The 24553-nt window shown below is 46.3% G+C and overlaps 1 protein-coding gene across 1 annotated transcript in view; it reads right to left on the reverse strand.

Moving 5' to 3' along the window:
- The window catches only part of KCNH6 (potassium channel, voltage gated eag related subfamily H, member 6), a 126504-nt gene that overhangs the window by 44625 nt on the left and 57326 nt on the right, over nucleotides 1-24553 (reverse strand). Inside the window, exons 5-6 of the mRNA XM_015429128.1 lie at nucleotides 4448-4873; nucleotides 2768-3167 (exon numbers count right to left, since the gene is read on the reverse strand). Coding sequence (XP_015284614.1) covers nucleotides 2768-3167; nucleotides 4448-4873 — 826 coding nt within the window. The remainder of the gene's footprint in view (nucleotides 1-2767; nucleotides 3168-4447; nucleotides 4874-24553) is intronic.

The raw sequence follows: 24553 nt of genomic DNA on the forward strand, positions 1-24553 counted from the left end.
ATCTTAGGCTAAGCGTATGAGAGCCAGTTTGGTGTAGTGGTTAAGTGCGCGGACTCTAATCTGGGAGAACCGGGTTTGATTCCCCACTCCTCCACTTGCACCTGCTGATGTGACCTTGGGTCAGTCACAAGCTCTGGCACAGCTGTCCTTGAAAAAGAGCAGTTTGTGTCAGAGTTCTCTCAGCCCCACCCACCTCACAGGGTGTCTGTTGTGGGGAGGGGAAGGGAAAGGAGTTTGTAAGCCGCTCTTAGACTCCAAGTGAAGGGTGGGGTATAAATCCAATCTCTTCTTCTTCTCTTCTATGACTGGCCCAGTCTTAGACCAACACTGTAACAGACCGGATATACACAAATCTCCAAAGGCCTCTCAGAATCCACAGTAAATACCAGCTTCCCAGATATGTGACCTGAACGTATCAGAGAATGTGATTGGTTGAAGGAGGGCCCAGGACAGCGGAACCGCCTCACTTGCCATATCTGGGGAACCAGGTCTATCTTCTGCCCCATGTACAGATGCGCAGGCCCAAAGGCTAAAGCGATAAATATTCCTGTCACTTCTATTTTTCTCTAAAGCTGCAAGTCCCAGGATGCCAAAATCACCTTAATTTCCGGTACTTTGTCTGTTTTGATGATCCACAGATTGAGACTAGGGGCTTTCCTTCCAAAGACCCCAAGGGAAAAATACCTTAAGACCTTAACAATTTACCAAACTGGCCCCTGGTGGACCCCTCGGAGGTGAAACGCCTTATTGAGACCCTGAAACCATGGCCCAGATTTAACTCTCCCAGAAATGACAAAACGGAATGCAGTGTGGTGGGTCCCTGTTCTAACCTCACTATTCTTTCACATTGATCAGTCTGGAAAAATCCCAAAGGACTGGGGGGTGGGGGTGGCAGCTGCCATCATCCCCTTGTACAAAAAGGGCAATAAGAATGACCCCCGTAATTATAGACCAATCCGTTCATTAAGCATAGCGAGTAAACTCTATGCAAGACATCTGTTATGGAAATTTAGAGACTGGTTGGAAAATAACTCTATCCTAGCAGAGGAACAGGCCGGTTTTAGGGAAGGGCGTTCTACTGTAGATCTGTGCATGCTTTTGGACCACCTGATCGCAAAACATTCCACCTTCTCCCAGTGCTTTGCCTGTTTCGATGATCCACAGATTGAGACTAGGGGCTTTCCTTCCAAAGACCCGAAGGGAAAAATAAGGCCAGGCAGGGGAGGGGTTCTCCTGTGGGCCAAGCAGGGTTGCCAGGTCCCCCCCGGCCATTGGCAGGGAAGAGGGGGGGTAGGGTTGCCAGATGTCATGAAGTCCACCCTCCTAAACATCCACTTTCTCCAGGGGAACTGATCTCTGTGGTCTGGAGATGAGTTGTAATTCTGGGGGATTCCCCAGGTCCCACCTGGAGGCTGGCACCCGAGTGCCAAGTAAATATCCCAGAGTCCGGGAGAAGGAACAAGAAGCAGCAGCTGTTCTCCCAGTCTCTCTTGCCACCTGTCCACGGAAGCAAATGCCTGGTACGGAGGCTGATGGGGAAAAGAAATTCTTGGAGGCACTGCTGAGATGCTGGCAAAGCTGCCCTCCCACGACAATGGGCAGAGGGTCTCCAGGAGGCCCCTGCTCTGTGCCTTGTTGCCCCTCATAAATCAGGAAGCCCATCTCCACGTGCTGGATTTCCTCTTCTGCAGAACGGTTAAAGGAGCCGCCTCCATAGTTCTATCCGCAGGCCACAGGCACTGCCTTCAACGAGGGCTGCCAACATCCAGGTAAGGCCTGGGAGTCTCCTGGGACTTCAACGGATCTCCAGCCCACAGGCCTCCGTCCCCCTGGAGAAAATGGACGCTTTGGAGGGGGGGACTCCAAGGCATGGAGGTCCCTTCCCATCTCTGCCTTCCACAGGCTCCATCCCCAAATCTCCAGGAATTTCCCCATCTGGAGTTGGCAACCCTAGTTTAGAAAATTTTTGAAGTCATGATATTCCAACCAGGTTTTTTGGGGGGGAGGGGGAGGGAAAGGAACTTCTGAGAAAATACACGATACTTTCCTATCAAACTTATGCTGCAGCTCTAATGATAAAAGCTGCATTTATAACTTGGTGTTCAACGTTGTAGTCTTTGGCATATTCAGGATTTTAAAAGTCTTCGCTTTCTATAAAAATTTGCAAATGCATCTCAGATATGACAGCGAGTGGGGAGCTCCTACCCTCCACGCAACCTTCACACATGTATCTTATATTTTGCCACATGAAAAGAAAATAAATCCTGAAATTAAAAAAAAATTACATATTAAGGTGTTTTTTTTTCCAGTGCTTCCAAAGTGTTCCAGATTTTCCATCAGGAAAATGGGGAGAAAGTCCTCAGAATGTTTATGCTGTGAGTAAAAGTGTGCCTGGAAAAGTATTTTACTTATTCCAAAAGGGGAAAAAAAATCATAAGTATTTTTCGTGCTCCCCCGAATTTCCCATTGGAAAAACTTAAACAAAGTCCTCATAGCCCCACCCCATTCCCCCCCCAGTGTGTGTGTGTGTGGGGGGGGGACCCTCTGCATTCTCTGCCTTAGTTCTCTTCACCTTGAACCAGCCAGCCAAAAGTGCCCTGTTTCTCTTCACCTCTGACATGCTCAGCAGCAGGCCTAAAAGGGCCTGGGAACGAAAAAAGAGCAGCCTAGCATCCATAAAATAACAGCTGGGAAACCCGCTAAAGGAGAAAGGAGGAGTAAAGAAGGAGTAAACAGCCGGAAAACCCGCTAAAGGAGAAGCACTCACAGCCAATCAGCATGACACAGATGGAGAAGATCTTCTCAGAGTTGGTGTTGGGCGAAACGTTGCCAAAGCCCACACTGGTGAGGCTGCTGAAGGTGAAGTAGAGGGCCGTCACGTACTTGTCCTTGATGGACGGGCCGGAGGAGACGTCACTGTCGTTGTAGCGCTTGCCAATCTGGTCGCCCAGGTTGTCCAGCCATCCGATCTTGTGCTCCATATACGGCCGCTCCACGTTGCCAATGGCATACCAGATGCAGGCCAACCAGTGGGCAATGAGGGCGAAAGTGCACATGAGCAAGAAGAGCACTGCGGCCCCGTATTCAGAGTAGCGGTCCAGTTTACGGGCCACCCTAACCAAGCGCAACAGCCGAGCCGTCTTCAGCAGCCCTATCAACGTTGTCGTCTGGAGAAGAGAAGAAGCAACAGGTAGAAATGGCGTGGAAAGCAAGTGGAGCGGGCAGCTACACAGCAGTGCTCTGGGGCTCTACAGACTCCCTTCTGAAGGGACATGTTGGGTAAGGACTGTGCCCGTATTTCAGTTGCATGAAAATGTCATGCGGGGAGCTTTGCTTCAAGAAAAAGAGGCACAGACTGGTGGGCCATTCCCCAGAAGCATATGGTGAACCACCCGCTCTCCTAATGTGACGTGTGTTACTATTCCAACATGATTTCATTTCTCCGTTTCTCAAAGAGTTCTATGTGATCTTACGTTATTATACTACTTCTTGAGGCAACATTTCTTCTGAAGTTTTGGGCAGTGTTAAGGATGGGGTGAAACCCGTCAGAAACTTTCCCTTGGATACATAAGGTAAAGGTTCCCTTGCTCGAAAGCCAGTCGAATCCGACTATAGGGTTGCGGTGCTCATCTCCGTTTCAAAGTTGAAGAGCCAGGGCCTGCCGAAGACGTTTCCATGGTCACCAAGGCGCACTAAACACCAAGGCGCACGGAACGCTGTTCCCTTCCCACCAAAGTGGTATCTATTTATCTACTTGCAATTTCTTGCTTTTGAGCTTCTAGGTTGGCAGGAGCTGGGGCCAGAGATGGGAGCTCACTCCATCATGTGGCAACCCGGGTCTCGAACTGCTGAACTACTGACCTTCCACAGCCGGCAGTTCAGCGTCTTAACCACTTGAGCCACCGCAGCTCCTCTTGGATACTTATACACTGGGAAATTTCTATAGAATGGTATGCTCTGGCAGATTTTGCATTTAAGCTGTTAGAATTCCCCACAGTAGCTATGAGCTCTGCTTGTTCTCTCAATAGTTCTCTGCATACATGCAAGATCCACTATTAGTACATGGCAACTCCCAAAGGTTTTTGGGTAGGCTTTGGATTGGCAGAGACTATGAAGAAAGCCAAGACCATCGCAGTCTTCCCAGAAGCTCTGCTGAAAATAATATCCCTTCCTGGAGAGCTGGAGTCTACAGGTTCTTGGAAGCAAGGCACACAGATACTGCAGGGATTTCTAGCACATCCTCCTCCCACATTTTCTAGGAAGCCTCCTGAAGATCCATGGTGGGGGGAGGTGTAAGAGGCATCAGATCTTGCCTCCTGACAACTGGATGCTAGACGTTTCTTTACCAATGCAAATACTACAAAGCTCTGCCTAACACTTCCTTTCCTCCAGTGACCGACCATGATCTCAGGATCTCCTAAGCTGCCATCCCCAACATTCATCTCACCTCATCTGATCCAGTGTGGAAGATGAGCAAGTCAAACGGGATGGCAGCCACCATGTCGATGAGAAACCAGCCCTTGAAGTAGTGGATGGCGATCTTGGCTGGGTGGCTTACTACCTCATCGTTGATATTGACGTAGGTAGTGCGGAAGTTGATGATGATGTCAACAATGAACATGATGTCTACAATGAGGTCAATGATGTTGAGTGGATCGCATGAGTAACTGCAGTCCAAGTGCATTTCCTCCCGTTCTTCATTGAGCAGGAAGGCAGCTGAGTATGGTGTGAAGACAGCCGTGTAGATGACCAGCAGCAAGATCAACCAGTCCCAAACTGCCTTGAAGGGACTGTAGTGTAAAATGGTCCATCGGTGGATGCGTGGTGCCTGCAGCTTGTATTCAGGGAGGACGTCAGCACCCAGTGACAGGACCTGCCAGAGAGAGAGAGAGAGAGAGAGAGAGAGAGAGAGAGAGATGCATACAGTGTGGTGATGGATCATTCTGGAATTCTGCAGCCATAGAAGTTAAGGAATCAATGAAAACACAAATACTGCAAGTGTGCATCCATATATTCATAAATAGTCTTCAATTTTATCAGCATACAAACTATTTATGAATATATGGATGCACACTTGCAGTATTTGTGTTATCATTGAATTTTTATACTGCAACCCCTTTATTATCACTTATAGAAGTTAAGGAAGGCAGCTGTAATAACCTCTACATTCAAGGGACTTAAGGTGTGAGTGCTGCATATGAGAATTTCACATGCATATCTAAATTACGAAAACAAAAGGAATGGGAACAAGTAAGGGTGCATACTTTATTATTAATATATTTAATTACTGCAGTCTCAAAAATCTGGTGATTTGCAAACATCAGTAAAATCCAAAAAAGTTTAAAAAACAATAAAATCAAATTCAATTAGCCTAAAAGTTAGTAGTAATGATAAAATAGTTATAAAACACTTGGCAAGACCTATAAACAAAAGTAAAAGCCACAAATTATTATGCGGACACATCACAAAACCCAATAGACTAAACAAAACTTCAATCATGAATGCCTGTGCAAACAATACAACTTTAGTTGAGAAATCAACCAGCTGTACGGAGGGTTATGAGGAAGGCATTTCACAAATGAGAAGCTACAACAGAAAATGTCCCGTGTTTAAGGTAATTTAGCTTCAAAAAGGTGGGGAAGGAGTGCTAACAGATTGGTCTCTTGGCTCTGGGAAAGGATGGTTCACCTATGGTGTCTCCTCAACAGTTGTCCATCCCAGCTCTCTTTAGTCAGTATTTTGATATCCGTATTTTCCCCTACTGGGGATTAAAGCAGCCCAGAGGAGGCAAAATGGGAACGGGGGACGAATTTATCCCCCTTCCTGGTGCGACAACCCATGTCCACATATCCGGAGGCTGCTGGTTCTGGCCATTATGTGAAAGAAAATGAACTAGACAGACCACTGGTGGACCTCCTGGTGGCCCCTGGGTTTTAGCAACTGTGTGACGCAGAGTGTTGGACTGGATGGGCCATGGGCCTGATCCAGCATGGCTTCTCTTATGTTCTGCACACAATATAACATTTGCTACACAGCAGGGCATAGGCAGTATTTTTCTTAAAAACTGGGCCACAGGTTGATCAATATTATCAGAGATAACTTTGATCCAAATAGCTGAGCCATAAAGAATAAGGGGGAGCACTTTCAAGTTGAAGGCTTGCAGTTCCAGGAATATACTAAACCCCCCCCCCCCATGGAAAAACATATTTATCACGTTTGCACATGGTTTTTGTAATGTATTCAGCCTGACATGCCCAGACTTGCCCGGGCTGGCCAGGCACAACTCTTCAATAGCTTCATGTCCAAAGACAATGGGTCCGTAGGATCCTAGCCGGCCCAATCAAAGGGCCAGCTTCTCAGCCGGGAGACCAATGGTCGCCCGGTTACTGTAAATAGCCTATCGGGAGTAGGGGGTGTGTTTAGGTGTACTTGGTGGCGGGTTTTCTGAACCTATATAACCAGCCTGCGAGCTGGTCCCTTCGTCTTTGTCCTGAACTAAATAAAGGTATGCTTAGCTGAAATCACTCTCCGTCTGCATACTTTTCAGTTTTGCTTTCTGGATCGCTGTTCGAAGTTGGGGGGGGTCCAAGATAAATCTGCTGAGAACAGGATCCCCAAGTAGGAGAAGGCCTTAATCTGCTCAATATTGGACCCATTGACTGACCATTGAAGTGGGTTCCATTTCCTGGTCTTAGGTTTCAGATAATTAATCACCAAGCTTTCTCGGGAACAGTAACTGGAGAAAGATTGCAATGCCCTTTGCAGACCAACTCTCGTTCAAGTCAAAATAACAGCATCATCCGCATAAAGCAGGACAGGGACACAAGTCTCAGCCAGTTTCGGTGGGTGGCAGCAGTTGTCAAAGACTGATGCTACGTCATTTAGATATAAATTGAATAAAGAAGGTGCCAGCAAACATCCCTGTCATACCCCTTTTTCCAAGTTAAATAAATTTGTTAAGTGCCCACACCCACAGCATACTTGGGCAGTTGAGCCCAAATACAGTCGCTGGATAAGTCCTAGGAGCCTTTTGTCCATAGTAGTTCGATTAAGTTTATTCCACAATCTGGAATGACTTGCAGAATCAAAGCGGGGAGGTCAATAAAACCCACATATAACCCCCCCTCCAAAGATGAATAATTCTCAGCCAAATGGTAGAGTACTACACAATGGTCATATGTCAAAGAACTCCACCTAAAACCTGAGCCTCCGGGGAGGGCGGGATAGAAATGTGAAAAATAAATAAATAAATAAATAAATATATACATATCTGCTTATGCCCCAATGTTGAAAAGCATGCAGACAGAGAAGGGAATACAGAAGGGTTTCTGCAGCATAAATGCGACTGAGTTGAATTCCCCAGCACCACCTTCTGATACTGAGCAGCCAGGGAAGACTCAAACCACTGGTGCGCAGGTACCCATAGCTGTTCCAGACAGTCCACCCAAATGAGTCCCATGACAGCCACCAAGAAATCCAGGAGGATCCACAGGGCTGCACTTCCCCTGTATTTTACCCAGTAAAGATTCTCCACCAGGGCACCTAACCCAGTCTCATTTCCAAAGCGAAGTTTCTCGCCAGAACTAGGTCCGACACTGGGCTGAAATGCAGCTAGAAAATCCATCTCCTCCAAGAGAGCCTGGGCACCGTCAAATACCTTGTCCCTTTTGGATCTAGGGGCTGCTTCTTCAAAACGGGTTTTACATTCACCCTCTCCCCTCTCCCATAATTCATTGGCTTCCTCACCCATCCCAACAATCCCCTTTAATAAACTGGGATGCCCCAGGGCTGAGTAGAGATGACCTATGCGGAAGACAGCCAAGCCTACCGTCCTTGGTATCAGAAACCCACCCGAGGGACTGCAGCCAGGTGGTGTTCAGCGCAACCTGAGACGCAACAGCGACATGAGCAGAGCCTCAGTCAGGAGTGCTACGAGTAACTCTGCCAGAAACTGCCTGGCAAAAACACCACAGAGAGCTGTCGAAGGCCCCAAGCCTGCATCGACAGAGGCTGAGGGAAGAAGCCTTCTTGCTGCACGGGACAGGTCAGCCAGGCAACTCCACGCAGATGTGGTGGGGTCAGAGACGTGAGCCTGCTTTGCTGCTGCTGCTGCCGCCGCCATCACACAGCAGGTCTGCCCACGGGCTCGAAGTGCCGCTTGGCTCAAGTCATGTTGAGGTTCTCTCCATTTGCGCTTTAGTCCTCAGCTCTTTCGAGGACACTCGGGAATCACTGGGTCACCTCCTAAAGAGCAGCCCATTGACAGGAGCACCAACCATGACAGTAGGAAACCACCTGACCATGAGGCCCATCAGAAGTCCATACGGCCAAGGGGGAGGGATCCACCACCCTTTCAGAAGTTACAGGAGACCATCAGCCTAAGCCCCAACAACGAATGGTCCGTCCAGGACACAGAAGCCAGGGAAACATCCTATGCCTACAGTGTAGTCCTAAGCAGAGTTACAGACCCCAGGGACCTTAGAAGGGAGTCTCTCTGCACAGGGTCACACCGCAAGCCATTTAACCCGGAGTCCGTCCAAAGAACTCGATGGTGTCAGCTGTTGACATCCCCCCGCCCCCCATCTGTGCAGTGCTGGACTAGGCCCTGGGAGATCCGGGTCCAAATCCCTTGGGCCAGTCACACATCCCCCCCCCCCAGACTGACTGATGTCACGGTTGCCATGAAAATAAAATGGCACAGGGAAGAATGATGTCAGCTTCTTTGGATTCCCACTGGGGAGAAAAGCAGGATATAAATATTCCAATAATATATCTGAAAATGCATTTGCAGCTGATGAAATGGGCTATGGAAGCTTGGGCTATGTTCAGGCTGTTAGTCTTTAAAGTGAACATAAGAGAACATTAAGAGAAGCCATGTTGGATCAGGCAAGTGGCCCATCCAGTCCAACACTCTGCGTCACACAGTGGCCAAAACCCAGGGGCCATCAGGAGGTCCACCAGCGGGGCCAGAACTCCAGAAGCCCTCCCGCTCTGGCCCCTCAAGCACCATGAAGACCGAGCATCACTGCCCCAGACAGAGGATTCCCTCTATCCCTTGTGGCTAAGAGCCACTGATGGACCTCTGCTCTATAGGTTTATCCAGTCCCCTCTTGAAGCTGTCCTCGTTTGTAGCCGCTGCCACTTCCTGCAGCAGTGATTTCCACGCATTAATGACTCTTTGGGTGAAGAAGGACTTCCTTTGATCTGTTCTAAGCCTACTGCTCATTAATTTATTTGATTGCCTATGAGTTCTTGTGAGAAAGGGAGAAAAGTACGTCTTTCTCTACCTTCTCTACCCCGTGCATAATTTTGTAAACCTCTATCTTTAACTAATATGGCTTTCCCTCTAGAATTTGTCTCTGAAATTAACAGCTTAATTTGTGCCAAGAGTTTGTTTTCAACACCAGTGCTGAAAAAGTACCTCTGAGCATGCACAGAGTGTCTTTTTATCGCCACTGGATAAGTGAGGCATCCTGTCTCTCCACACATTCAATAACTGAGCAGTAAGTTGCCTCTGAGCACATCCTTACGCAGGGATTTTCCAGTTATAAAGAACAAGCCCACAACCCCCTTCCTCCTAGCACCCCCCCTTGTGAACTTGCGACGAAAACTGACCGGGTGATCTTGGGGGGCCAGCCACACCCTCTTGGCCTGACCACAGGGTTGCTGCGAGGATCAGGTAGGAGACGGTATAAACCTGCTCTGGATCCTTAGCCGGGAGTAAGGCAAGGTATGAATGAATCAAATAAATAAAACAAACTTCCAGCCACCAAAAAACGGAGATTTAAACAACTTCCAAGATCAGGAGAAAACGGCAAGTACATTTAAATTTGTTTTAGATGTTGATGCTTTCTCAACATGTTGGCACATTCAGAGGAGTTTGAGAACAGCCTTTCCTCCCCCTCTTCCATTTCCCACCCCCAGAAGCCTCCCCTGCGGCTGGAGTCCGAGCAGGGCTGGAGTTGGAACGGCCTCTCGTTGGCCCTTCACACGGCAGCTTCTCTGAGAAATGTTCAGAGTTGGGCGGCACGAGAGTCATACAAAAGTAGGCATCTCAGGCAAGTTGCTTTGCACGGCTCTAGTGCAGTGATATTAACTCAGCAGCGTGGGAGCCACATCTGCCTCTTCTTAGCACTATTCCCCCATATTGCACCAACCTGCCCTATGTTTCAGGAAAGCAGGGGAGCCCCTCGCTCCATGTGACTTGTGGTTAAGCAGGTGGTGCCCACCCTGGAACAGCCACCACCGGAAGGATGGGCAGGCCGCGAGGCTCTTGCCAGGGAATGTAGGCCTCCGCAAGCTGCAGAGCGGCACTGGGACTCCTATGACCAACCATTAGAAGGGGAACATTGATGCTCTCAAATCGGAGGGAGCGTGTATGCTGCTCAGGAGCCACAGTTGTTTGTGAGAAACAAAAATTCTCCACAGTGGCTCAGACAGGCAGTTCCCAGTGGGTAGGCAACAGAAGAAGCAGCAGGAAGTACTGCCACGGCACCCCAAGCTTGTGCAGTAAACTTGTCCTGGACATCCTTGACAAATGGACCCCCGATGGATGTTGCAGTCCCTAGTGACCCAAGGCTTCGCAGCCCTGAAGACCAGCTCCAGGGGCCCTGGCAGGCAGGCAGGCAGGCAGCAGACCAAGAGACTCTGCAGTCTCTCCTGTTATCTCAGGACCAGGTTTGTGCACTCCAAACCAAAGCTTCCACCCATGCAGGAGCCCTGCAGAGAGCGACGGCAGCCCTAAAGAAGAGGGCTGTTTGGGTTACGGACTCGTTGACGGCGGGCACGAGAAGCGTTTGCTCCTCTCCCCCATTGTTTCTCCTCAGCCTTCTAGGGTATCTCCAACTCCTTTTTGGTGTTCTCTCGGAGGGAGAACCCAAAAGTAAGAAGCTCGTCCGTCAAGCCAAGTGGGAAAAGCAATCTCCTTGGCCCACTGGGACTATCTTGACACGGAAGACTGCAGTGAGATGCTCGACCAGACGCCAGGCGTAAGCCGAACCCTACAGAACTAACAGAGTCTACAAACTCAAAGAAAGCATTACCGAAGCTAAGTACCTTTAAATTTTTTTCTTTTGGAGGTGTTGAATAACGAGGTATTAGACCGGTAAAAAATAAATAAATTGCTATCTTAAGTAGCTTCAGCAGAAAGGAGAAATGGGGAAGATTCCCCTTTAAGGCGGCCATTTCAAGTAAAGAGAATAAACGCTAGGAAAAAAAACAGAAAAGGACTATGGAACGGGATAGTAATAAATTTAACGAAAACCAGGCTCAAATAATATATTACAACTTCTTTCTTTCTCTTCTAGGTTGTTATCGAGTCAATATCGCCGGCGTGAGAGGGAATCTGCGGAGACGGAGGGGAAGCGGCGCAGCAAAAGGGAGGTGGATCAACAGGCTGGAAAAGGGCCGTGACGAAGGTCTGACGAAGGCAGAGGAGAGGAGAGAAGGACGGGAGAGCGGCGTGCTGCATGTTCCAGTAGAATGGAGGGAAGATGTAAGACAGAAGACAGGAGAAGTCAACTGAAAGGAGTTAGATAAGACGGTCCCAGAGACATTACTATTGACAATTTACAAACTGAGACAATAATATAGGAGAAAATAAAAGAATATCTAATTATAAAAAGGAACCAGAGGGTAGAGGGGGAAAGGAAAAGATATACCTGGTAAAACTAGATAGCAGTCAAAACAAATGGCCACTGGAACTAGTGGATCTAGAAAAGCATCTATAACCTTTCCAGGGCAGACACCCTCACAAATTCAACTTAAACTTAACACAATGAGTGTCACCCAAATGTCTATGAAAGATTTAGAAAACTTCATTCAAGAAAGTATATCTCAGATTTTTAAAACCACAGTAGATACAACACTACCCACACTAATTAAGAATGAAATGTTACCCATTAAAACAAAAATGGAGGAAATAGCACAACAGATTAAGACAGACATTGCAGATATTAAAAAGCAGATAATTGAAAACAAGCAAGAAATATTAAAAATAGCAATAGCCTGTAATAACACGGAGGATAAAGTTCAAGATATAGATCATGAAGTACAAGAATTAAAACTGAAATCTGACAGAATGGAAGAAACTCTAATAACTCTTGAGATGGATAAAGCTGCCCTGATATTAAGATGTCAAAATATTCCTGAAACAATAGAGAAAAACCTTAAAGAAGACTTAATTCAGAACTTAAATGAACAACTCAAATTAGGAACATATGAAGAAGTAGAACGAGAAATAGACAGTACATACAGGAAAAATTCATCGTATGCAAGGAGAAACAAAACACCCAGGGACGTATTCATTAAATTCAATAAAAGGGAAATGAGGGACAAGATCCTTAGAGCAGCAAATGAATTGGGTACCTACCTTAGATGGTAGGGGGCACCCTCCCCCGTCGAGGGGGTTTATGGAGTATCGGTGGCAAGCGGTGAACCGCAGAACGGCGAGCGGCAAAAAGTTGGCGACTGAGTGCAACATCTACGGTGGACCGGACATGGCGGAATGCGGAGCCAAGAGACGCGAGGATTGCGGAAGGCGCAGGCGCGGCGGAGCCTAAGCGGACGGAGCCGGAGCCGTGCCGGAGCGTACCGCGTGCCAGAGGGGCCTGCTGATCCACCACCGGAAGACCATGAGGAGAAGGAGGAAGTGAGAGCCGGAAGCCTGGAAGCCGAGCCAACAAGCCGACCGGGAGGAAGAAGATCAACAAAGACCCTCCACAGGGTGTCGGTAGGGCAGTCCCCATCCCCGGTATATGTGGCCATAGGTAGGGATAATCGATTAACTATAAGCCGCTCAGAGACCCCCTGGAAGTGGGGTTCGAGCGGGGTAGAAAGTTGAAAGATAAAAAATTAAATTAAATAGGTAAAGATACTAAAAGATGTCCCCTGGAAAGTTAGAGAGAAGTGGCAAAACTATACAGTCTTAACAACATTATTAAGATCAAACGGAATTACATACAGATGGCTAGTACCCGAAGGAGTACTATTTAACCATGAAGGGAGAAGGCATAAATTAGATTCTGTATTTAAAGTGGAAGATTTCCTCAAAAGATTTGGAGAGAACCTAGGCTGGCAAGCAGGAGAAGAGAGTGAAATGGAGAAAGATACTACTGGATCAAAAACAGAAAAAAATGAAAAGGCCAGGTAAAAGAAGGGGAAAGGAATGCACTAACCTAATACCCTCACAAATACTTATAAGGTACCAATATAGAGCTAAAGAAAAGATTAGCAGCAACAAAGATGGAGAAAATGGGAAAGCTTAAAATTCTTTCGGTTAATGTGAACGGGCTTAACAGCCCACAAAAAAGGAGAAAAGTATTTCATCAAATAAATAAACTACAAATGGAAGTTTCATGTATACAAGAGACCCACATCAGAAAGGACAATATAAACTACCTAACAGCTAAAAAACTGGGTATTTTATTCTACTCAGCTGACCTGAAAAAGAAAAGGGGTGTAGCCATCTATGTAAAAGAATATTTATGTCCAGAATTAATATATTCATCTAATGATGGCAGAATAGTCAAAGTTACAATATTAAGACAGAACAAAAAGACACTAATCGCAAATATCTACGCTCCCAATCAAAATCAGGAAAAATTCTATAAATCAGTCTGAGAAATACTGGCAAGACAAAAATATGACGAGTTATGTATCATAGGAGACTTTAATGCGGTTTTCAATGCTAAAATGGTCAGGAAAAATCAATCAAAAACCAAAAAATCAGGAAACACTCTTCCTAAAACTTTTTTTGTGTTAGCAGAGGAACAAAACTTAGTGAACGCAGGGAGAGTCAGAAACATAGAAAATAAGGACTTTACATATTACTCAGCTAGACATAATTCATGATCCCAAATAGATATGGCCTGGATTTCAACTTCCATGGTGAATGAAATAGTAGAGATTGAAATATTACCCAACACATTTGCAGACCACAGTCCATTAATGTTAACATTACAGGGGACACAGAAGAAGATAAGATGGACCATGAACAAAGAGCTGTTGCGGGACGAGGAGTTTGTTAGAAAAACCAAAATAGAGATCCAAGAGTTTTTTAAAAGAAATATTCAACCAGATATGTCTATAGATAAAGTATGGGAGTCATTTAAAGCATTCATATGAGGCTGGTTCATTAACCAAGATGCATGGAAAAAGAAGCAACCCCCCCCCCCAATATATACATTTGGGCAAACAAATTAAGAAAGAGGAAGACAGCCTGAAGAAAAGAAGTAACTCCAAAGAATTAAAGATAAAACTGAGACTATTACAACATCAAGTGAACTTACTATTGACACAAGAGATAGCAAAGAACATAGAATTTACTAAACAATATTATTTTTAAAATGCTAATAAACCAACCAGATTGATTAGTTTACAAATTAAGGAAAGAAAGAGAAAAGAAAATAATTAAATCATTAAGAAATAAAAAAAGGAGAAGAAAAATATAACTTACAGGACTCTCCCCAGATGCAAGCAAAACTCAGAAAAGTAATTGAGGCTAAAGGTTCCCAAATTTCTAAAACTACCTACCAGGAATTTAACATACAGAGTGACCTTCTTACATGTTACAAGAGATTTGTCCAGGATTTTAAAACTATTCTATGTGAACCTAAAGGCCATTCCGCCACATCTTACAAGAAATCTAAACCCTGGTTTGATGTGGATTGCCAAAAAGCAAGAAAAGAGCTTTCTGCCATTTACTATCAGTTTAAAAATTCTTTGGGCAGAATTAATTCTGGCTGCCAAACAGAAAAACTGCTCCCTCTTTTGGCGATTGGTCACTGATTAAAAAAATATATATTCTCCCAGACTGATCCCCCAATACAGCCCTGCAAATGGGTTACTTTTTTTGAGCAATTGTATAAAGTAGACTCTTCAGGCCTTATCCCCTCAGAGTGGAATACGGCAATAGTGGTCCCCATATTTAAAAAGGGCGCAAGAGAAGAGCCCGCAAATTATCTGCCTATTAGCCTTTTAAATATATGTAGCAAGTTATATGCTAAATACCATCTGGTAAAGCTTGAGGATTAGCTGATCCAAGAAAATGTAATTGTGACAGAGCAAGCTGGTTTTAGAGAGTTTAGATCCACTTTAGACCACTGCCTTACAATTCAACACCTTATAGAAAAATACGCTGCTAAAGGTCCTAATTCACTTTTTGCTGCTTTCATTGACTTGAAAGCGGCTTTTGATTCAATATCGAGGCCGAAATTGTGGGCCGGCTTAGAAGCTTCCTCAATTGATAGAAGGCTCCTCTTTTTGTTGCGGCCTCTTCATGATAACACCCATTTGCAGGTTAGGCTTAACAGGAAAGGAAATCTATCGGACCCTATTAACACCTATAGGGGAGTTAGGCAGGGTTGCATACTAGCCCCTTCCCTGTTTGATCTATTTATTAATGATATAGTAAGTTACTTAGACTCCCCCAGTTTACATCCACCAAAACTTTAACAGCAGCATGTGTCTATCTTACTGTATGCCGACGATGCTGTCATCTTAGCTAGAATAGGTATAGTAACAATTGATTGGCACAGTAATGAGATAATACGGAGAACAAGAACAACTGTGAAAAAGTGACGCTTAATATATGTCTTTAAAGAATCATTAAAAAGTGAACAAAATAATATACATAATCATAGAAAAATATATTGACGGTGATCTTTGGAATGTCTTGCCGTTTCATAAGAATGATATGCCGTTTTGTAAGATGATATGTATAAGTAATATGGAATGTGTATTACAATAGAGCTTGTTGTATCTTATGGAAAATCTTCCTTGATAATTGTGAGACGTCACCAGAAGATATGAATTTCTGAGAGACATTTTTGTAAGGTTTCACTCTTTTTATTAATGATATTATAACAAGTTATATAATGTCCAGACTTTCAAAGATGTATATTGTTGTATTTATAAGGTCCTACATCTTTGTTCAGATCTTCCTTCGAAACGGCAAGACATTCCGGAGATCACCGTCAATATAGACCTTGACAAAATTTGTAATCAATTTATCTGGCACAACAAGAAACCACGGATCAAACTGGAACCTATACTACAAAGCAGCAGCATTAGGATCGATAAAGGAATGGATAATATTGGAGAACACAAGGATTTTAAAATTAGAAGGCCATAACCTATCAATGGGATGGCACGCTTATATATGCTATGGAAAAGATAAAAAACACTCAGACTTTCAGCAACACATAATAAGAGGAGCTCTGATAAAAATCTGGAATGAAATAAAAGATTGTTTCTATTTAAAATAAGTCTAAATGGGTATCACCATTAGAAGCTTTCATAAAACCAACATTGTTATCTACTGACAAATTAAAAAGCTACGAAATCTTACTTGATAAGAACAATAAATGGAAACCTGAAGAAAATCTCCATTCACAAAATATAAAATTAACTTGGTGGGGAAATGTCCAATTAAACACTAATTATAATAAAGATAATAAAGAAGGTTTTTATAGGGGAAAAATGAGTTAGATAAGATTTGGCTCTCTTCAAATGATAAAATGATCCAAAAATTATATAACTTTCTGATAGATTACTTTATGCTGGATGAAATAGTAAAAACATCAATGGTTACCTGGATGCAAGATTTAGGTCATAACATAGACTTAGAATCCTGGTCTACAATTCAGAAAATGGCAAAATTTATGAGAGCAATTCCCTATAAAGAAAATATCTATAAAATGTTTCACCGTTGGCACTGGTCGCCCAACAAAATAGCAAAATGTTATCCAAATACAACAAATTATTGCTGGAAATGTAAATGCAATGTGGGAACTTTTTTCATATGTGGTGGAGGTGTGGAATAATTCAAAACTTTTGGCATAAAATATATGAAATAATAATAGAAATATTGAATATAGACTTACCGTTAACACCAGAAATCTTTCTACTAAACATGCTACCAAACAGTTGTAAAAAAACCAACACGATTTGTATATAATAACGTATATTTTAACATCTGCCAGAATATTACTTGCTAAAAGTTGGAGATCTGATAAAACTCCTTCAAGAGAAGATTTAATACAGAGATGGTTAGAAATTGCCGAAATGGACAGATTGAATATTATATTGCAAGGAAAGAATGAAGAACTGTATTTCCAAAGATGGTCTAGAGTTTATTCATGGTTAAATAATAAGCTGGAAAATTAGACTCAATAATATTGTATACCTAATGATAGCCATATTATGATACGTTATAAAATATAAATAAATATATATATATTTTTTAAAGAAGAGGGCTGTTTCCACTCACCACCCATGGAGCCTCAGCTGGCACTATGCTGAGCCATCGAGTGAGGTACACCCTGCTGTCCCGTCCCGTCCCCCCATCCCCCCGGTATCCAACTGGGTTTTGGCAACACTCACCATGTCAGCCTTCTCATCCAGCATTAATTTGCAAACAGCAAAGGTCTGACCATGAACTGACCTGACGCTTAAGTCCATGTGAGGTGGAAGGAGGGCCAGAAGCCACACATCGCCACTGGGATGTCTCCTCTTTCCGCTCCATGGCCAAGGACAAGCCAACGCCCAAGACCTGCTGGAGTTTCACTTTGGTGTCTCCAACCACTTACAGCACCAACTCCAGCTAGGCCAGTTCCCCAGTCAGTACCTCCACCTGCTCCCATCCAAGCCTTCACCAGGTCCCCTTCGCTCCTGCTCACTGCACCCCTCCTCGGGGGGGGGGGGGGTTAAGCCGCCAAGTAGCTACCCTGCCAGGGTCCCCAGGGTGTGTGTGCGTGTTTGTGCTCCCCTTGCTGCTCTTGTCGTCTTCCCAAGTGGCTTGGATGTCTCCACACGGCAGAGATCCCAAACCTGACTCCAGCTACCCCCCCCGTCTCTTTCGGCATCAGCCAGCTGGTTTCCTCCTGGCTCCCTTCCGCTGCAGCCTTAAAGCTCCCCCCTCTCCACCTCTCTGCGCTTACTCCTGAGCAGAGCCTTCCCCCCAGAAGGAGCCCCAGGACTGGTGGCTCGTCCTCCCGCCCGCTCCCCCACTGCTCCCGCAGACCCAGGCAGCTCTTCCCTGGTGAGGGGTGCCGTCTTCCATAGGGCGGGGCCAGGGGCCAGGGGGCAAAAGCCCAACAGTATTGTGTGCTGATTAGAGATGTGAAGGCCCAGAAAAAAACCGGAAAAATTCGGGGGAAACCCGTTTTTTTCCTGAAGCCTTTTTTGTTTTTTTCCGAAAAATTGGAAAAATTGAAAAAAGAAAAGAAAAAAATTGATTATGGAACATTTTATTTTAACCTGTTGAATAAAATATTTTAAGACAAGGTGTTCAAATATTCTCCAAATCATTTCTAATATATATATATATATATATGGTATCAGATTGCACTGAGGACAAGCAAGTCCTAGGTTACAAACTGAACTCTCCAATGAAAGAACAAGATGCATTTCTTCCTTTAGGAGGTGCTATTGTCACGAGAAAAGAAAAAGGTTTCAGTTTTGTTTTTGCATGTGGGTGGCTATTCTGTTTGTAATAACTGTTTGGGTACACTATATTTTTAATATGCTAATTGTGATAATTTCATGCCAAGTAAAAATGTCCATAGTCATATTTTATGTTCCTAAAGTAACAGAATGACTTTCAATCTAGAAAAGACAAAAGAAGTGCTAATGTAGCATTTTTTTCAATTTTTCCAAAAATTTCCGTTTCCCCCCGAAAAAAACTGGAAAAAAACCAGGGTTTTTTCTGAGCTTCAAAATTTACGGAAATTTTACATCTCTAGTGCTGATCATGATGTAGGATGGTTGTTATTAAATGAAAAATGGTCCAGCAACACGTATTTCCCCCATGAAATGCTGAAAGAAGGGCTGGCAATTTGGGTGCCCCCTTCCCTGGACTATTCCCTTCCCACCACATCTCCCCTTGCCCCTGGGCACAAGAGAGGCCCCCACACTCTCGCCCTTCAGTCCAAAGAGCCCGCAGGGACAGGGGAACCAAGGCCGGAGGGTCGTAGGCTTCCTCTGGGAAAGGAACTGTGCCAGATCCAGTACCTTGGACAAGGCTGCCTCAGTGGGAAAGCATTTGCAGGTTCAGTTTCCCGAATCTCCACTTAAGAGGTCAAGAAGGTGATGTGGAAAACCTCAGCGCTGGCCAACCGCTGCCAGTCAGAGGCAAAGCTGGTGTTCTGGGCTGGGGGCAGCCCACCCTGAGCCAGGGCCATGCCCCCCCCCAGCGCTGCTCAGACTTCTGACTCCCCAACCACCTGCTCTTGTCCTCCCCTGCCACCCTCCACTCCTCGCGCCCTTCTTTGCTATGGGGAATGCATCCAGATGGTGGCTCCAGATGGTGGCAGCGCACCATTCATGTGACCTCCCTCTGGTGGAGGAAAAAGTGCTGGACAGCCATGGGGGTGGGCAGCAGGAGGGCTTGTGAGCAGGCAGGGGAGGGCAGGGTCACAAGCAGGGTGTGCGGCGGGGGAGCAGCAGCAGGCCCTCGCCGCCCGGGGCCCCTCTAAACCTTGAACTGGCCCCGGTGACTTGGCAGCTGCGGGGATCCACTTCACAGTGGCACAGAGGCAAAACCTTACTAAAGCAGAGTCTCAGGGCTGTATAAAGACCCCCATTCCCTGGAAGTAATTCAGTCTACATTTCTCAGATATATATTTGGTGCCTTCGCTGTGTTTTTAATGCCCTCCTCACAACAGAGTCAGGGATGGTGTCACTAGATGCATGCAAAGGGTACCCATTGGCATGCTTTGGCTAAGTTAAAGTTGAACCCTCTTGAATTAGCTCCTTTAACTCTCTCAGATAATTTTAATTCTGGCTGGGCAGAAGCTCTTGAGAAGAAATTGCAATATTATGGGTTTGCTCCTCCAGGTCTCGGCCCTCTTGGGAGCTAACAAAACACTCAGGCAAAGTATCTGGAATACAGCCCTTCAAATGGATGGAGCCCAGGAGGTCCACTCTTGTGCGGTGGACAGGGACTCAGGACCAGAGACGTGCCCCAGAGAATTACCGCTCTGCCTCAGATCAGGTTGCCCCGAGTGAGGTATGGGGCTGTGCAGCAACAGCCCCGTCAGAGGGAGCGGCCCACAGAGCACGTGCCAGAGAGAGAGAGAGAGCTCCTGCCACGGGGCATTCTGGCCCCACCACTCAGGTCCTGCTCAGATCTCCTCTGGGGGCCTCTCTTCTCACTCTGTTTCTCACCCACATCCAGGCAGGAGAGATGATACTGCAAAAGGCATTCATGGCAGAGACAAATCAAAACCCATGGGTAGTTTCTCCCTGACCTGAGAGGAAAGCACCAATCAAGAGCCAAGAGGCCAAGTGTGTGGCTCTTGACAGTGGGGGGGGGGGAGAAGAAAACCAATTGTTCCAAGTGTCAGCAGGGAGGGGGACTCTGAAAGAATCACATGATCCTCAAAGAGTGTGATGTCACAGGATAAAGGGTAGGGAGCCGGACCAGGTATCCATAATGCGGTCCATCCCCTTCCCCCGTACATCCGCAGTGCAGGAGAAATGGCACCAGGGCCTGTGATGGGCCACACAGCAGAGAATCGCTCAGACGGCATCATTGTGGGCCAGGGCCCATCAGCATTGATTGCACTCTGTGCCTCCTCGCTACTCGGTTGCTGATATCCGGGTGAAAAAGGACAGGTGAAAAAGGCAATACTGGTGAAAAAGGACAGGTCTGGATATTCCAGCTCACTTGGCCTCTGTGCAGGCTACTTGCAGAGTCCTGGAGATGGGAGTAAGCAGTGAAGTGACTAAATTTGCGGATGATACAAAGTTGTTCAGGGTGGTGAAAACCAGGGAGGATTGTGAGGCACTCCAAAGGGATCTGTCAAAGATGGGCGAGTGGGCGTCAACATGGCAAATGGGGTTCAGTGTGGCCAAGTGCAAGGTGATGCACATTGGAGCCAAAAATCCTAAATATAAATACACATTGATGGGGTCTGAACTGGCAGAGACTGATCAAGAGAGAGATCTTGGAGTTGTAGTGGATAACTCGCTGAAAATGTCGAGACAGTGTGTGACTGCAATAAAGAAGGCCAATGCTATGCTGGGGATTATTAGGAAGGGTATTGTAAACAGATCAGCCAATATCATAATGCCCCTATATAAATCAATGGTGCGACCTCATCTGGAATACTGTGTGCAATTCTGGTCACCACACCTTAAAAAGGATATTATAGCTTTGGAAAAAGTGCAGAAAAGGGCAACTAGAATGATAAAAGGGTTGGAACACTTTCCCTATGAGGAAAGGTTAAAGCGCTTAGGGCTCTTTAGCTTGGAGAAAAGACGACTGAGGGGTGACATGATCGAGGTTTATAAGATTATGAATGGGAAAGAGCAGGTAGAGAAAGAGGTACTTTTCTCCCTTTCTCACAATACAAGAACTCGTGGGCACTCCATGAAACTGCAGAGCGGTCGGGTTAGAACAGATAAAAGGAAATACTTCTTCACCCAAAGAGTGATTAACACATGGAATTCACTGCCACAGGAAGTGGTGGCGGCTACAAGCATGGACGGCTTCAAAAGGGAATTAGATAAGCATATGGAGCAGAGGTCCATCAGTGGCTATTAGCCACAAGGTATAGCTAGGGGCTCTGGGGCAAGTGATGCTCTGTCTTCTTGGTGCTTGGGGGGGGGGTCAACAGTGGGAGGGCTTCTAATGTCCTGGCCCCACTGCTGGACCTCCTGATGGCACTGGTATTTCTGGCCACTGTGTGACACAGAGTGTTGGACTGGATGGGCCTTTGGCCTGATCCAACATTGGCGTCTCTTATGTTCTTATGTCCCTTCTTCAAGGCGGCACAAGCCCACTGGGGAGGGAGATCCAGCATTGTCCAATCCACTGGTTTTTGCAAAAGCCTACATTTGTAGCCTTTTGATACTGTCCATGGGGTTTTCAAAAGGCTACAAATGTAGGCTTTTGCAAAAACCAATGGATTGGACAATGCTGGATCTCCCTCCCCAATGGGTGCTGGAGAAGACTCCTGAGAGTCCCTGGGACTGCAAGAAGATCCAATCAGTCAATCCTAAAAGAAATCAACCCTGACTGTTCCCTGGAAGGCCAGATAATGAAACTGAAGCTCAAATACTTTGGCCACCCAATGAGAAGGGAGCACTCACTGGAGAAGAAGACCCTGATGCTGGGAAAGATTGAAGGTCAAAGAAGACGGGGACGGCAAAGGATGAGATGGTTGGACAGTGTCATAGATGCAACGAACATGAAGTTGGGCAAACTTCGGAGGACGGCGGAAGACAGGAGGGCCTGGCGTGATCTGGTCCATGGGGTTGTGAAGAGTCGGACTCGACTGTGCGACTGAACAACAACAGCAACATTTCTAGCAGTAGACTGATTATATAATTGCCTCTTTTGCTGTTCATGCCTGTTTTCTGAAGTCTGTAAGATCATGCATTTCTCAGCTCTCAATGAACTCTGGTTGCATGAGATGTACTTAAATCTCTGACAGTTAATTGAAACAGAAAAAGTAGATTAATTGCCTTTTAATAGAGATTTAAGAGTTTCGTTTGGCTTTCTTATCTTGCTTTAGAAAAGACAATACATATCAGATGTACTCCCATGCAGCTGTTTATCTCATAGGCACCTGTTGAATGTGTCATACATAGTTAAGAACTAGAGAGTAATCACATGATTAAGAAATTCCTGGAGATTTTGGGGGTGGAACCTGGGGAGGGTGGGGATTGGGAAGGGGGAGGGACTTCAGCCAGAGAGTCCACCTGTCAGCTACGCTGCCATTGTAAAGGGGGGGAGGCAGGGGGCCGCTGGGTGAACCTCTTAATGTGCTGGAATGTGAACTTTCATTTCTTTCACTGCGCCTTATCTCTTAGCTGGGCTTCTGACCCTGGTACCTCGTCCCCGTTGCTTTGCTGGGAACCTGAACCCGTTAGTTTAGGCGTGTTGCAGCTCATCCTCTGACTGGCCCAAGTCCATCAGGGGGCCCCACTTTCAATCCTGTATATCTCCCCCTCTCCCGCCCTCGTAGTTTGATCTAACACTGAACGTGTGCACAGATGACCTGCCTTGACTGCACTCGATACTTTACTCTGCTTCATAAACTTGATACTGCTGAAGGAACGTTGTTGAGACTGATTGCCCTGGGACTCTGACACCACCTTCCAAAGCAGCCATTTTCTCCAGGGGAACTGGTCTCTATTGCCTGGGGAGCAGCTGCAATTCCGGGAGAGCTCCAGCCACCACCTGGAGACTGGCAACCCCACCCCATCCTTCCATGTAGTTTAAATCTGTCTTACAAATAGTGCAGTTATAATTAAGGTAAAGGTAAAGGTTCCCTTGCTCGAAAGCCAGTCGAGTCCGACTCTAAGGTTGCGGTGCTCATCTCTGCTTCAAAGCCAAAGAGCCAGCACTGTCCGAAGACGTTTCCGTGGTCATGTGGCCGGCATGACTAAACCCCAAGGCGCACGCAATGCTGTTTCCTTCCCACCGAAGTGGTACCTATTTATCTACTTGCAGTTTCTTGCTTTCAAACTGCTAGGTTGGCAGGATTATAATGAAGATATAGCAAAAGCCACACACAGCCAATTTGGAAGACCAGAGTAACGCTCACAGCAATACAACAGTGTATCAAAATCAGGCTATTCATCAAATGGCTTTTCTGAACAGGACAATGATTTGGATCCAAACAGGAATTTTCTGGACACCCGTTCTGTAAGGCCAAGCCCCATGAGGAAAGGCTGAGGGATTTGGGAACGTTCTGTCGGGAGAAGAGGAGATATGGGGGGGGGGGATTGCTCTCCTGAAGTATCTGAAGGGCTGTGTCCCTTAGAGGAGGGCAGGGAGCTGTTCCCGTTGGCAGCAGAGGAGAGGACTCCCAACGATCGGTTCAAATTATGGGTGGGAAGGTAGTAGGGATAGTAGGGAAACAGTTTCGACAGTAAGAGTCGTTCAGCACTGGAATGAGCCCCTGAGGAGTGTGTGTGTGTGTGTGACTTCCCCTGCCCCAGCGGCTGGATGGGCCCTTGCCAGGGACGCTTTTGGCTGATCCAGCACTGAGGGAGGAATTCGACTAGAGGGCCGCCTGGTCCCTTCCTTCCCCCTCTGAGATTCCAGGGTTCTCTTCCCAGGCTGCAAGTGCTTGGAGCCCCCCACGCCTTCTCCCTCCTGGTTCCGCAACCACCAGCGCGCTTACATGGGGAGCGCTGTCGCGGAAGAGCTCTGTGAAATCCCCAAATGTGCAAATAAAAATTAAATGACTAAACCGTTCGCGGGGAGGGCGGGATGATGATGATAATAATAATAGTAATAAAAAACTTTAAACAAAGCTTGTGCAAATATCTGCCCCAAGTCAGCTTTGTTCCGGACTACGCTGTCCTGTCAAAGTAGCCTCCCCACGCCTTTTCTTCTCTCTCTTCTCCCCCCCCCCGCCTAGAGGGCCGGAGGCTTGTCCGAAGCAGGGCGGGGGTCTCCGGAGGGCGCTCCCAGAAGCGGGGCTCTGCCGGGCTTCGTGAAGAGGCCGCCGTTTGGCGAAGCGCCCCCGGGGAGGCCCCGGCCGCCGTCGGACCTCGCCTCTCCGCCCCCCGCCCCGGCCGCCCCGCGGAAGTGGCT

This window comes from Gekko japonicus, unplaced genomic scaffold (genome assembly GCF_001447785.1).
Source record: "Gekko japonicus isolate JY-2015 unplaced genomic scaffold, Gekko_japonicus_V1.1 scaffold2189, whole genome shotgun sequence".
NCBI lineage: Eukaryota > Metazoa > Chordata > Lepidosauria > Squamata > Gekkonidae > Gekko > Gekko japonicus.